The sequence below is a fragment of the Heterodontus francisci genome, chromosome 13, assembly GCF_036365525.1.
Source record: "Heterodontus francisci isolate sHetFra1 chromosome 13, sHetFra1.hap1, whole genome shotgun sequence".
Classification (NCBI taxonomy): Eukaryota; Metazoa; Chordata; class Chondrichthyes; order Heterodontiformes; family Heterodontidae; genus Heterodontus; species Heterodontus francisci.
In genome coordinates, this window is record NC_090383.1 from 93,009,221 (window position 1) to 93,025,080 (window position 15,860).

A 15,860-nucleotide genomic window follows, 5' to 3' on the forward strand; every position below is an offset into this window, starting at 1 on the left:
GGTTACTGGTGATAGTTGAGCCTAGGTAGGTGAACTCTTGAACCACTTCCAGAGCGTGGTCGCCAATATTGATGGATGGAGCATTTCTGACATCCTGCCCCATGATGTTCGTTTGTATGCACACAAGCATATTAGACCTCCAGGCCACCTTTCAGTCATTTCTTTACTCAGTTGATGCTTAAATAATGCACCGAGCTTTCTATCCCAACATGGTTTGTAAATGATATAAGTTCCAAAGCATCACAATCTTGAAACCTTTTTATAATTTAAAATTGGCTCCATTCATACATGAAGAGCAAGTGAGAATGCTGAGTGAGGAGAGCCAAATTGTAGGATGATGCAAATTTGATGAATATCTTTTATAATGTTCTTGTGGAAGCTCCCTCACTGACTTGCTGTTTATCCAGTTAGTGATATAGCGATCCTGATTTGATTTCCAGTCTGCATCAAGTTAGTTGATCTCAGCCGGTACCCTAGATTACGAAGGAGAAAATTTGTGTGATTCCCTCACCTGAGTGCTGCTTAGTGATCCCTGTTGGAAGGGTGTATGTGGACGCTGAGTGAGAATATGATTGGAGATAACTGCGATATTCCTATGCCCTTTCCACCACAGTTGAATAGGCTCACACATGAATCATGGGCACTAGAATGAAGTACTGGATTATGACTAGAAATCCAACAATGCACCAGTGCTTTCCTGAGTCAGAAATTGCAAGGGAGAGTAAAATAACAGGGAGTGGGAGTCATTTGTACTGCTGCAAATCATTATTGACATTCTTAACTAAATGCATGGAACTAAAATTGTCATTTTGCTCCATTTGATTTTAACTATGGAAGTAGTGAAACTGACAGAAGATTTGAAGAAAAAAGCCCAAAAAGTTAATGTTTTAAAATGATTGGTTTATATATACATGTATCATAATGCTATTTATCCGACAGGGACTCTCACCAGTTTTGAACAGTAATGAAGATAAGTTATCTTCACAAAGTGAGCAGAATTTAAGAAACATGAAACAAGAAGTACCTCAACAAACTGCATTGCAAGTAAAGAAAGAAATGGATCATTGTGGGGTTAAAGTTGAACAACCCTCAACAAGCGCACATTTGAGTGAGAGGAAAATCAAGGAGGAAGCGGATATAAGTTTTACATGGGAGGAGCCTGCTTTGAAGAAGCAGAAAACTGAGAATCACCCTGATGGGAAACCAGTAAAACTACAAAGAGGATGTGTAGAGATTGGGGACACACAGATGAATTGGAATATAACCCAAGTATGTGCTCTTAATTTGATCTTATTAAATGGTGGAGCAGGCTTGAAGGACTGAATAGCCTACTGTTGCTCCTAGTTCTTATGTTCAGTTACAACACACAAGGATTGGTGTTTGTGTTAAGTGGTATACAACACTGTTATAAATAGTTTGAGTTTTGAAGATGGTTATTTAAAAAAAATGATAACAGTAATTTATTTTGTGCACTCAAATTCTTTAGCATTTAGTGTTATCAATTCATAAGGTAATTAAAGATTAGGAAGGCCATTCGTTGCATCTCCTCTCATCCAACCAGGAAGACCCTAAAGTCACCTCATTGCCTCAACGACTCAGTTTGGAAGTTCATTCCATGTGTTGATCACTCTGTGACTAACTTCCTGATATTGGTCCTCAGTTTACCTTTTACTAATTTGAAGTTATATTTCCTTGTCCTACTCTTACACTTGAATGTCATATTGCAATTTATCTATCCTTGTCCCTTCATTAACTTATTTACCTGTATAAAAACCCCTCTCAAAGTCCTTCCTTCTAGGCTAAAAGCCCAAATTTCTCCAGTCTTTCCTCATGCATCATATTTTTGCTATTTAATGTAAATTTTGCAGCGTAGGAGTTGCCTGCTGTACTAGTACACTCAACAGTTTAATGCACCCTATAGAGGACAAGTAAGCTTGTGAAAATTTCTATTTTTTCTCTCTAGTGTTAACTTGTTTTCTGCAAATTGCCGTGGATATACTGGAATGAGAATGATTTCCCTACCCTTTGCTGGACTGGTTCCTCAAGCTTCTGCTCCTGATCTCATGTCACCACAACTGTTCCTTTCTCACTTACATCATCTCCTTCAAGCACCTCACTCTCTACCCTTCTCGCCTCCTTTTAAAATATTCATTCTCCGCTGCTCTCCAAGCCGCTATCTCATTTCTCTCTCAGATATCCTCCCTCCGTCTTTAGTGTCTCCACTGACTGCTTCCTGTCCTCAGTGACTACAGTCTCTCTCCCAACTCAATTTGTTTTCTCATTGTCCTCCCTCCATATAAGCTTTCCTATCTATATGATGGCTCCCCCTTTGATATTGCCATCTCCGATAACCTCTACTCCATGGTTTTGATAAACAAGGCATCTCCGACCATTTCTATGTATCCTTCACCACCTGCATAACACTACTGTCCTGTGAATTCTACCTCCATTCTGTTTCTGCACATGGGAACAAACCTCTTCCTCAAATGACTAACAATTGCACTTTTAAGCTGCCTACTGCCTAATCCATGGCCTTCCATTTGCCACAATACTTGCAGCTGCCAATCTACTCAACTACCTATTCGCTTTTACCTTTGATGTCCTTGATCCCAGTATAGCCTTTACTCCCTCATCCTGGTCAATCCCCGGTATGGCCTTCAACTTGATATCTCTAATCCAAAGTGTTGAGACTTGAGCATATCTGGCATGCAATTGATTTAACCATCCATTGTCAGATCTGCCTGGATCACCTCAGTGATAATGGCCTGCATTCTCCTCTGCCAAAATCGGCTACTACTCCTAGATCACCATGGTGAGTGCACATAGCCCCCTTTTTTCTTCAACCAACCAACCAACTCTTTAGGTCACACTCCCTGCCTTGTACTCCCTTACCTCTAGTAATTTGTGGGGAGCTCATCAACTTCTGTCTGTGTAATTAAAAGTGAGACCACCCATTCAGCTGTCTGTGTTGCTTTACCCCTTGCCCACCAAGCCTAACCTCAACATCGCTCCCCACTACTTGGTGCACTCCTCTTTCTCAACTACATGTTGACGCTTTGCAGCATCATCTGAAGATATGGGAGAATCTTCCACACTTCTGTTGCTGAAACTCAGCCATATCTCTCCACCACCTCACTCAACCCCTCCACTGCCTCTGCGTTGTCAGATTGATTTCTGGATATCCAATCTTGGGGGAGTCCAGTTGAACATTAACAAGACAGAAGCCGTTGTCTTACTCCTGCCACTGATTCCATCCTCCTCCCTGGCCATTGTCACAGGTTGAATTAGTCTATTAGTAAAAGCAAAATACTGCAGATGCTGGAAATCTGAAATAAAAACAAGAAATGTTGGAAATACTCAGCAGGTCTGGCAGCATCTGTGGAGAGAGAAGCAGAGTTAACGTTTCAAGTCAGTGACCTGATAACATTAACTCTGCTTCTCTCTCACAGATCTGCCAGACCTGCTAACTATTTCCAGCATTTCTTGTTTTTATTATAGTGTATTAGTAACCTTGGTGCCCTTTTCAACCCTTAGCTTAGCTGCTGACCACATATTCTACTTCACCTCTAACATTACCAGAACTCTCCCTTTGTCCGACTCTGGTCTTCTGTGCATCTCCCTTTACCATCAACGACCATTTCTTTATACATTTGTGCCCACCACACTGAAATTCCCTTCCTAAAACCCTCTGCCTCTCCATCTCCCTCTGTTCGTTTAAGAGCCTTGTTTAAACCCACCTCTGATCAAACTTCTGGTCACAACTCCTAATATTTAGTTCTTTGCCTTGGCATCAATTTTCATCTTGATTTTTGCCTACATGAAATTTCTTGGGATGTTTCTTGAGGTTAAAGGCACTATGTAAATGAAATTTGTTGTCTCAGTGGTCTCATTACAGTCCAATGTTTCCTGCATATGACATTTTTTATCCTGTGTTTTTTCTTTGTATTTCTGATTTTGGGTATACACTGTGTGTGAACACAGCAATAAAAAACGTGAATGGTGAAAGTTTCCATACTTTATACCACGCTGTTTCTGTATTGGTTCTCACAGTACTTCTCATTACTGCAATTTAATCTGTCCTGGTCCTGTTTCCTTGTGATTCATTTACTTTCTGTTATGAACTACATTCAACAACAACTTTTATTTAGCACCTTTAATGTAATAAAACGTCCCAAGGTGCTTCACAGGAGTGTTATGAAGCACAATTGGAGGTCAAGTCATATAAGGGAATATTAGCTCAGATGGCCAAAAGTTTGTTCAGAGGGGTATGTTTTAAGGAACGTCTTGAGGGAGGTAAAAGAGTTAGAGAAATGGAGAGGTTTAGGGAGAGAATTCCAGATCTTGATGCCTAGGTAGACGAAGGCCTGGTAACCATTGGTGAAGCAATTAAATTGGGAGTGCTCAAGAGAAGGAGTACAGATATCTTGGAAGGCTGTGGGGCTGGAGGAAATTACAGAGATGGGGAGGGGACGATGCCCTGGAGGGATTTAAAAACAAGGATAAAAATTTTAAAACTGAGGTGTTGCTTGCTACAGGAAGTCAATGTAGGTAAGCTAGGCAGGATCTGGCTCAGTAGATTGGAAGCAGTAGACATATTCTCGTGAGGCTGAAAGGTGGAACATCCAAAGCTAGAGCTCCCTTAATGACTAAAGATATATGGGGCTAAATATAGCCCCCGAAAATGGGTTTTAAAAAAAATTAATTTCATGGGATGTGGGCGTCAGTGGCAAGGCCAGCATTTGTTGCCCATCTCTAATTGCCCTTGAGCACGTGGTGGTGAGCTGCTTTCTTGAACAGCTGCAGTCCATCTGGTACAGGTACACCCACAGTACTGTTAGGGAGGGAGTTCACTGAATTTGACCCAGTGACTGTGAAGGGACAATGATACATTTCCAAGTCAGAATGGTGTATGGCTTGGAGGGGAACTTGCAGATGGTGGTGATCCCACGTGGCTGCTGCCTTTGTCCTTTTGGATGAAAGAGGTCACTGGTTTGGAAGGTGCGATCGAAGGAGGCATAGTGAGTTGCTGCCGTGCATCTTGTATATGGTACACTCTGCTGGCACTGCATCGGTGGTGGAGGGAGTGAATGTTTAATAAAAGCAAAATACTGCGGATGCTGGAAATCTGAAACAAAAACAAGAATTGTTGGAATCACTCAGCAGGTCTGGCAGCATCTGTGGAAAGAGAAGCAGAGTTAACGTTTCGGGTCAGTGACCCTTCTTCGGAACTGTTTAAGGTGGTGGATGGGGTGCTGATCAAGCGGGCTGCTTTGTCCTGGATGGTGTCAGGTTTCCTGAGTGTTGTTGGAGTCGCGCTCATCTAGGCAAGTGTAGAGTATTCCATCACACTCCTGACTTGTGCCTTGTGGGTGGTGGACCGGCTTTGGTGGAGTCAGGAGGTGGGTAACTCACCACAGAATTCCCAGCCTCTGACCTGCTCTTGTTCCCACAGTATTTATGTGGCTGGTCCAGTTCAATTTCTGGTCAATGGTAAGCCCCAGGATGTTGATAGTGAGGGGTTCAGCAATGGTAATGCCATTGAACATTAAGGAGAGATGGTTAGATTCTGTCCTTGTTGGAGATTGTCATTCCCTGGCACTTGTGTGGAGTGAATGTTACTTGCCACTTATCAGCCCTAGCCTGAATGTTGTGCAGGTCTTGTTGCTCGTGAACACAAGCTGCTTCAGTATGTGAGGTTCTGAAGAAGGGTCACTGACCTGAAATGTTAACTCTGCTTCTCTCTCCACAGATGCTGCCAGACCTGCTGAGTATTTCCAGCATTTCTTGTTTTTATTTCAGTATGTGAGGAGTTGCGAATGGTGCTGAACATCATAACACTTCTGACCTTATGATGGAGGGAAGGTCATTGATGAAGCAGCTGAAGGTGATTGGGGCTAGGGCACTACCCTGAGGAACTCCTGCAGCAATGTCCGTTTGCCTAGATGATTGGTCTCCAACAATCGCAACCACAACCATCTTCCTTTGTGGTGGGTGTGACTCCAACCAGTGGAGAGTTTTCCCTTGATTCCTAGTGGCTTCTGTTTGGCTAGGGTTCCATGTTGCCACACTCAGTCAAATGCTGCCTTGATATCGAGGGCAAACACTCTCACCTCACCTCTGGAGTTCAGTTCTTTTATCCATGTTTGGAACAAGGCTGTAATGAGGTCAGGAGCTGAGTATCCCTGGTGGAGTCCAAACTGAGTATCAGTGAGCAGGGTGTTACTGTTTAAGTGGCGCTTGATAGCACTGTTGACATCTTGCATCACTTTGCTGATGATCGAGAGTAGACTGATGGGGTGATAATTGGCCAGATTGAATTTCTCCTGTTTTCTTGTGGACAGGACATACCTGGGCAATTTTCCAATTGTTGGGTAGATATCAGTGTTGTCAAGCTGTTCCAGTACAGCTACAAGGGGTGCGGCTAGTTCTGCAACACAAATTTTCAGTACCACAGCCGGGATGTAGTCAGGACCCATAGACTTTGCAGTATCCAGTGCTTTCAGTCATTTCTTGATAGCATGTGGAATGAATCGAATTGGCATGTAAGAGCTCAGGATGAGGCCGAGATGGATCATTCACTCAGCCACTGAAGATGGTCGCAAATGCTTCAGCCTTTTCTTTTGCACTGATGGTGATATTTGAAAAGCAGCCTCCTTCTGTTAGTTGTTTAACTGTCCACCGCCATTCACAACTGGATGTGGCAGGATTGCAGGGCTTGAATCTGATCCTTTGGTTGTGGGATCACTTAGCTCTGTCCAGTGCATGCTGTTTCTGCTGTTTTGGCATGCAAGTAGTCCTGTGCTGTAGCTTCACCAGGTTGACATCTCATTTTTTGGTATGCTTGGTGCTGTTCCTGGCGTGCTCTCCTGCATTCTTTATTGAACCAGGGTTGATCCCTTGGCATGATTGTAATGATAGAGTGAGGGATATACTGAATTGTGAGGTTACAGATGGTGGTTGAATACAATTATGTTGCTGATGGTCCACAGCGGCTGCCCAATTTTGAGCTGCCAGATCTGTTCTGAACCTATCCCATTTAGCACAGTGGTATTGCCACACAACACGGTGGAGGGTATTCAGTGTGAAGACGGGCCTTGGCTTTCTCAAGGATTGTGCAGTGGTTACTCCTATTGTTTCAATCTAGGTGGAAGCAATACACTGTCAATTCAGTCCCATCACTCCACAGATTGCAGCATATCATTAAAGTTTTCCCACCCATCCGGAAAGCAGCCAAATTGAACACTCTAGTAACCCCCAGAATAAAACTAATCAAACCAGGTATCTTTAGACAACAAATTAACTATTTATTAAAACTAAATCTTAAACACCATCAAGATAAACCTATGACTATAGACCTTTTTAAAAAAAAAAGAAATGATTTTTAAAAAAATTAGCTGTTTCTTAAGAATAAATAAATAACTGGGTTATAAGTCTTTGTGGGTTACGTTCTTGATGGGTGAGGTATCCTAGTGTAAAGATAATCAGATGCCACTCGAAGCCGCCACGTGAATTTGATGAAAGTCTTTTCTGGATAGGCATTCAAAGCACTTCAGCTGCAGCAGGCATCAAACAGTTCTTTCAACACTGGGTATAATGACAGGTCTGTGTTTGAATTTTAAGATTGGAAGATTTCAGTCACAGCTTTACTGCGAATTTCAGAAAACACAATCAGTCAAGAGAGAGTCAATCTTGAAGCAAAGACTCCGTAGATTTAAAGTACAGAATACTGCCTCCAGCAACACGAATATTCTCTTCAAAAGGGATTTTTTTTCCTTGGGTAATTAACACAGCCTGCAGCTCATTGTAGAATTTCTGCTGAGAGAATTCTCTTCTTTCAAGGCAAGCATGCCTCACTGGTATCTCTCAAAACTGGTTTTAGCTGGTTTTTATACACAGTTAAATAGAAACATTACACCATGTGACACCTCTCTCCTGCTGTAGCCTAGGTAACAGGTGCAGCTATGGCACACTGTTCTCAGAAATCTAAAACTTCTCTCTGTCTTAAAGGTACACTTATTAGACAGTGTCTTAAAGGCACACTGTTTTAAACAGAGAAGAAAATGACACAGTTCCGTGACACTATCAATACTGTCAAAGACAGATGCATCCCACAAAATTGTTACAGTGCAGAAGGAAGCCATCATGTTTGCACTGGCTCTCTGAATGAGCATGTCACTTAGTGCCATTCTCCTGCTTTATCCCTGTAACCCTGCACATTCTTCCTTTTCAGACAACAGTCTAATTCCCTTAATGCTTCAATTGAATTTGCCTCCACCACACTCTCAGGCAGTGCATTCTAGACCTTAACCACTCGCTGTGTGAAAACATTTTTCTTCCTGTAGCTTTAGCTTTTTTTTTACCAATTATGTTAAATCTATGCCCTCCCGTTCTCGATCCTTTCACGAGTGGAAACAGGTTCTTTCTATCTACTCTGTCCAGACCCCTCATGATTTTGAATACCTCTATCAAATCTCCTCTCTGCCTTTTCTCCAAGGATAACAGTCCTAACTTCTCCAATCTATCTTCATAACTGACGTTCCTCATCCCTGGAACCATTCTTGTGAATCTTTCCTGCACACTATCCAATGCCTTCACATCCTTCCTAAAATGCAGTGCCCAGAACTGGACGCAGTACTCCAGCTGAGACCGAACGAGTGTCTTATACAAGTTCAACATAACCTCCTTGCTCTTGTACTCTATGCCCCTATTAATGAAGCCCAGGATGCTGTATCCTTTATTAACTGCTCTCTCAACCTGTCCTGCCACCTTTAAAAGACATACGCATATACATGCTCCTGCATCCCCTTTACAGTTGTACTCTTTATTTTATATAGTCTCTCCATGTTCTTCCTACCAAAATGAATCACTTCACATTTCTCCACATTACACTCCTTCTGCCACCTGTCTGCCCATTCCACCAACTTGTCTCTGTCCTTTTGAAGTTCTACACTATCCTCCTCACAGTTCACAATGCTTCCAAGCTTTCTATTGTTACGACCGACCGCTCCAGTCAAAGCCCCCAATCAAAATATACGCTTCTCATTGTGGTGGGAGAAACGCACTGTTAATTCAATCCCATCGCTCCACAGATCGCCTAACATATCATTTAAAACTTTCCAAATTAAAGAAAGACCCAGCCAAATTGTACCATCTATTAACCCCTGAATGAGGCTAACCAAACAAGGTGTCTTTAAATCAAAAAATGAACTCTTTAATTAGAGAACATAGAACAGTACAGCACAGTACAGGCCCTTCGGCCCACGATGTTGTGCCGAACCTTTAACCTACTCTAAGATCAAACTAACTACCTACCCTTCATTCTACTATCATCCATGTACCTATCCAAGAGTCGCTTAAATGCCCCTAACGTATCTGCTTCTACTACCACCGCTGGCAGCGCATTCCACGCACCCACCACTCTGTGTAAAGAACCTATCTCTGACATCTCCCCGAAACCTTCCTCCAATCACCTTAAAATTATGCCCCCTGATGATAGCCCTTTCCACCCTGGGAAAAAGTCTCTGACTATCCACTCTATGCTTCTCATCATCTTGTACCCCTCTATCAAGTCACCTCTCATCCTTCTTCGCTCCAATGAGAAAAGCCCGAGCTCCCTCAATCTTTCTTCATAGGACATGCCCTCCAGTCCAGGCAGCATCCTGGTAAACCTCCTCTGCACCCTCTCTAAAGCTTCCACATCCTTCCTATAATGAGGCGACCAGAACTGAACACAATATTCCAAGTGTGGTCGAACCAGGGCCTTATAGAGCTGCAGCATAACCTCGCGGCTCTTAAACTCAATCCCCCTGTTAATGAAAGCCAACACACCATACGCCTTCTTAACAACCCTATCAACTTGGGTGGCAACTTTGAGCGATCTATGGACATGGACCCCAAGATCCCTCTGTTCCTCCACGCTACCAAGAATCCTGTCTTTAAGCCTGTATTCCGCATTCAAATTCGACCTTCCAAAATGAATCACTTCACACTTTTCCAGGTTGAACTCCATCTGCCACTTCTCAGCCCAGCTCTGCATCCTGTCAATGTCTCGTTGCAACCTACAACAGCCTTCCACACTATCCACAACTCCAGCAACCTTCGTGTCTTCGGCAAACTTGCTAACCCAGCCTTCCACTTCCTCATCCAAGTCATTTATAAAAATCACAAAGAGCAGAGGTCCCAGAACAGATCCTTGTGGAACACCACTGGTCACCGAGCTCCATGCTGAATACTTTCCATCTACTACCACCCTCTGACTTCTATGGGCCAACCAATTTTGTATCCAGACAGCCAACTTTCCCTGTATCCCATGCCTCCTTACTTTCTGAATGAGCCTACCATGGGGAACCTTATCAAATGCCTTGCTAAAATCCATATACACCACATCCACTGCTCTTCCTTCATCAATTCTTAAACACTATGAAGATATAAACAACATTTAAAATAGAAAAATTAGAGTCCTTGCAAATTTACAGTCCAATGTTGCTTGAAGTCCTCACAGTCGTCTGATGTGGAAAAAAGGTTCTTCCACAGTAGTACAGGCCATAGTCTAACTCCTTCAGTTTAAATAGTTGAGAGCTCTTTTTTTCAGGTACTAAACTGTCTGTGTGTCCTCTGTGTCTGTGTTCTGTTAGAACAAACTGTCTTCAGCTAAAAAGCCAGTTCAAAATTGAATTGTAACAGATGTATCGCTTCATACTCACTCCCAGTGGCTGTATCTATGGTAACGAGAATGCACCCTTTGAATCGCAGTCTCCAAATGGCTGTTTCTAAGGCAACAAAAATGCACCTTCCTATAACTCCTGAGGCTTGCTGGTTCTTAAAGCAATACTGATCCTTTGCAACCCGCATCTTCCCGAAAAAAAAACTACAGGACCATGACCGTACCATCCACAAATTTTGAAATTGTGCCCTGTACACCAAGGTGTAGGTCATTAATATGCATCAGAAAAAGCAAGGGTCCCAACACTGACCTCTGTGGAACTTCACTACAAACCTTTCTCCAGCCCAAAAAACATCCATTAACCACTACTCTTTGTTTCCTGTCCCTTGACCAATTCCTTATCCATGTTGTTACTGTCTCTTTTATTCCATGAGCTATAACTTTACTCAAGACTGTTGTGTGGCAGTGTATCAAGCGCCTTTGGAAGTCCATGTACACCACAATAACTGCATTGCCCTCATCAACCCTCTCTGTTACCCCTTCAAAAAACTCCAAATTAGTTAAACATGATTTTCCCTGAAGAAATCTATGCTGGCTTTCTTTAATTAACCCGATTTGTCCATGTGACCATGAATTTTGTCCCGAATTATTGTTTCTAGAAGTTTCCCCACCACTGAAGTTAAACTGACTGGCCTGTAGTTGCTGGGCTTATCTTTACACCCTTTTTGAACAGGGTGTAGCATTTGCAATTCTCCAGTCCTCTGGCACCACCCCCGCGTCTAAGGAAGACTGACAAATTATGGCCAGTGCCTCTACAATTTCCACTCGCACTTCGCTCAGTATCCTTGGATGCATCTCATCTGGTCCTGGTATCTTATCCACTTTTAAGTACAGACAACCTATCCAATACCACCTCCTTTATCAATTTTAAACCATTCTAGTGTCTGAATTGCCTTCTCTGTCACCATTGCCTGGGTTGCTGCATCTTGCTTGGTAAAGGCAGATGCAAAGTGCTCATTTAATACCTCAGCTATGCCCTCTGCCTCTATGCATAAATCCCCTTTTTGGTGCCTAATCAACCCCACTCCTCCTCTTGCCACCCATTTACTGTTAAGATGCCTATAGAAGACTTTGGGATTCATTTTATATTAGCTGTCAGTCTCTTTTCACGCGCTGTCTTTGTTTCTGTTATTTGCTTTTTCACTTCCCTTCTGAACCTTCTATATTCAGCCTATTTTCTACCTGACATCTGTCATAAGCACACCTTTTCTTCTTTATCTTAATTTCTATCTCTTTTGTTGTCCAGGGAGCTCTGGTTTTGTTTACCCTACCTTTTCCCTTTTGAGAAAATATACCTTGACCGTGCCCGAAATATCTCCTCTTTGAAGGCACACCATTGTTCAGCTACCGTTTTTCCTGCCACCTTCGGCTCCAATTTATTTGTCCCAGATCTGTTCTTACTCCATTGAAGTTGACTTTCCCCCAGATTCTTCTTTGTATCATAAGGTTTAGGCTGATTATGGATAAAGACAATGAGCACTGTTCCCTAAAATGTTCTCCTACTGACACTTGATCAACTTGGCCCACCTCATTCCCAAGAACCAGGTCTAGCAGTGCCTCCTTTCTTGTTGGACTGGGAACATACTGCTTAGAAAATTATCTTGAACACGCTCTAGGAATTCTTGCCCCTCACCGCCCTTTACACTACTACTATCCCAGTCTATATTTGGATAACTAAAGTCCCCCATTATAACTACCCTATAGTTTTGCACCTCTGTAATTTCCTTGCAAATTTGTTCCTTTACATCCTTCTGACTAGTTGGTGGCCTATAGACAACAACGAGTAATGTAACTGCAGTTTTTTTTGTTCCATAGCTGTAGCCAAATAGATTTCTGTCATTGACTGTTCTGGGATATCTTTTCTCTCCAGCACTGCAATGTTCTCCTTAATCAATACTACCACCCCTCCCCCTTTTTTCCTATCTTTCCTGAACGCCTTGTATCCAGGAATATTTAACACCCAGTCCTGCAACAGGTAGATTGGTAAGGACAAGATCTAGTAGGTTTTTCCCTCCTTTTTGGTTCCCTCACTACCTGCCACAGGCCCAGTTTGGCAGATATGGCCTTCAGGGCTTGGCCAGTAGTGGTGCTACCAAGCCACTCTTGGTGATGGACTTTGAAGTCCCTCACCTAGAGTAACATTCTGTGCCCTTGCCAACCTCAGTGCTTCTTTCAAGTGGTGTTCAACGTGGAGGAGTGCTGATTTATTAGCTGAGGGAGGGCGGTAGCTGGTAATCAGGAGATTTCCCTACCCATGTTTGACCTGATGCCATGAGACTTCATGGTGTCTGGAGTCAATGTTAAGACTCCCAGGGCAGCTCCCTCCCAGCTGTGTACCACTGTGTCGCCACCTCTGTTGAATCTGTCCTGCTGGTGGGACAGGACACATCCAGGAATGGTGATTGTCGTGTCTAGGACATTGGATGTAAAGTATGTTCCTGAGGCCATTGCTTTACTAGTCTGTGGGACAGCTCTCCCAATTCTGGCACCAACCCCCTGATGTTAGTAAGGAGAACTTTGCTGGGTCGATAGCATTGGGTTTGCCTTTGTCGTTTCTGGTGCCTAGGTCGATGCTGGATGTTCCATCCTGTTTTATTCTTTTTCAACTTTTGTTTAGAGGTTTTGTATAACTGAATGGCTTACTAGGTTATTTCAGCGGGCAGTTAAGAGTTGACCATATTGCTTTGGGTCTGGTGTCACATGCCGGCCAGACCAGGTAAGGATGGCAGATTTCCTTCCGTAAAGGACATTAGTGAACCAGATGGATTTTTTTTCTATCAATGGTAGTTTCATGGTCACCATTATGGAGATTCCATATTTTTAAAAATTAATTAATTGAATTTAAATTCCACCAGCTGCCGTGATGGGATTTGAACCCTTGTCCCCAGAGTATCAGCCTGGGTCTCCGGATTACTAGTCCAGTGACATTGCAGCTATGCCACCGTCTCCTACAGTGGATTACTATACTGGATTAATCCTTGCCCGTTGCTACCAATCCAGGTATCAGGCATACCTGCTAATTAACAGGATTGTAGCATGCAGCTAGTGCTAACTGCACTGGTGAGTGGCTCAACACCTCAGTGGGGTCCCAAAATCTTGAGATGCTAGCACTAGTGTAATGCAGCCTGCAGTTCTTAAAGAAGAGGTGATTTGTGGCTGGATCATTTGCTGGAAGTCATTTACAACTGATTTTGACCGAGGAAATAATCAATAATAGCACAATATGGATGGGAGCAGACTCTAAGGTTTTCCAATGCTGCACTGGAGGCCTTCATCAGGGAGGTGCAAAGGAGGAGAAATGTGCTTAGTTATCTACGGAGCTAGAGTGCTCTCCATTCAAATTCTCAGAAGGCAGTGGGAACAGATAGCCATGCTGGTCAATGCCAAGCCCCAAGGACCTGGATGCATGTTCGCAAGAAGTTCAGTGACCTCACATGGGTGATGGGTGAACAGGACTTGGCATGAGCAAGGACACAGGCAGCAGAATTCTGGATGACCTCAAGTGTATGGAGAGTAGAATGTAGGAGGCTGGTCAGGAGTGCATTGGAATAGTCAAGTCTAGAGGGAGCAAAGGCATGTATGAGGGTTTCAGCAGCAGCTGAGCTGAGGCAGGGGTGGAGTCCGGTAATGTTACGGAGGTGGAAATAGACTGTCTTTGTGGTGATGTGAATATGCTGTTGCATCTCCCCCAAACTCATTTGTTCTAATTCTGGTCTCTTGTGCATTCAAACCCAGTGAATTTTGGCAGCTTATTCAGTTCAAGAGCATTCTCACAGCTCTTCCCAATGCCCCCAGTTTGTATGTTTCTGGTATGCTACCACATGTTAGACAGTGGTTAGGAGCGGTAATCCTTGCTTTGTGTGGTTCCAGAATAAGGATGTTTGGGTCAAGTGTAGTGCTCTTATTGGCAATCCCTTTGCGATCATTTTAAAGAAACGTCCAAACTCTGCCCTCAACTTTCTTAAGTCTGTAGGGTTTGGTACATGTCACCTGGTTCATTAACCATTGAGCTACTGGTAGTTTTTTTTTTTTTTTACTGCTGTCCTCATGTCAGAGGGTGAGTTGGGCCAGGGGGAGAGAGAGAGTTTGGGATGAGCCAGAAAGATGCATGCAGTGGAAGTGGTTGGGGAGTTCCTCTAATTTACCATGAGCAATACCATGGAAAATTCTTTTGTTTTCAATAATTTTTTAAGCTAAGAAAACAAGAGTGAAAGTTCAAATGTGAATCCCATTGTTACTTCAACCTTGCAAGTGCTTTAATAAAACCTGTTGTACCTGTAGGTTTTGTCTGAGAGGACGAATACAGAAGCATGGGCTTGTGCCAACCTCATTCGCCTCTTCAAAGAAGAAAACACTATTCCATTTATAGCCCGTTATCGAAAGGAACTTACCAATAACATGGATGCTGATACTTTGCGAGAAGTACAACAGACGCTTGAAGAACTGACGTAAGAAACCTAAGCAATAAAAAAGAATGTACTATGTTCCCCCTTTGTGCAAAACTTTGATATCTTTTATTCTGCATGGAACAACCGTCTTAGTTTTAGTTTAGTTTAGAGATACAGCACTGAAACAGGCCCTTCGGCCCACTGAGTCTGTGCCGACTATCAACCACCCATTTATACTAAGCCTACACTAATCCCATATTCCTACCACATCCCCACCTGTCCCTATATTTCCCTACCACCTACCTATACTAGGGGCAATTTATAATGGCCAATTTACCTACCAACCTGCAAGTCTTTTGGCTTGTGGGAGGAAACCGGAGCACCCGGAGGAAACCCACGCAGACACAGGGAGAACTGCAAACTCCACACAGGCAGTACCCAGAATTGAACCCGGGTCGCTGGAGCTGTGAGGCTGCGGTGCTAACCACTGCGCCACTGTGCTGCCTTGTCTGAGAACTGTTTGGGATATAGTTATCTATAGTTGCAGATGTAATTGAAAAAGCTGGTATTAAATGGGTTTACAAGTATGAAATATATTTGCACCAATCTTTCTGTTTACATGAACTAATGAAGCTATCACTATAGGCTAGTAGTAAAGGTTTAGATCTAATTATGTGTAAAAATGTTGTAATACTGAACTGATTTTTAGCTTCATTTTCCTTATGCTTTCATAGTAAATTAATTATGTA

General features: G+C 43.0%; 1 protein-coding gene across 3 annotated transcripts in view; it reads left to right on the top strand.

The window, feature by feature from the left end:
• The window catches only part of srbd1 (S1 RNA binding domain 1), a 332,566-nt gene that overhangs the window by 21,462 nt on the left and 295,244 nt on the right, over positions 1-15,860 (top strand). For all 3 annotated transcript variants that reach the window (XM_068045198.1, XM_068045197.1, XM_068045199.1), the window contains 2 exons: positions 940-1,269; positions 15,005-15,171. In XM_068045198.1, coding sequence (XP_067901299.1) covers positions 940-1,269; positions 15,005-15,171 — 497 coding nt within the window. The remainder of the gene's footprint in view (positions 1-939; positions 1,270-15,004; positions 15,172-15,860) is intronic.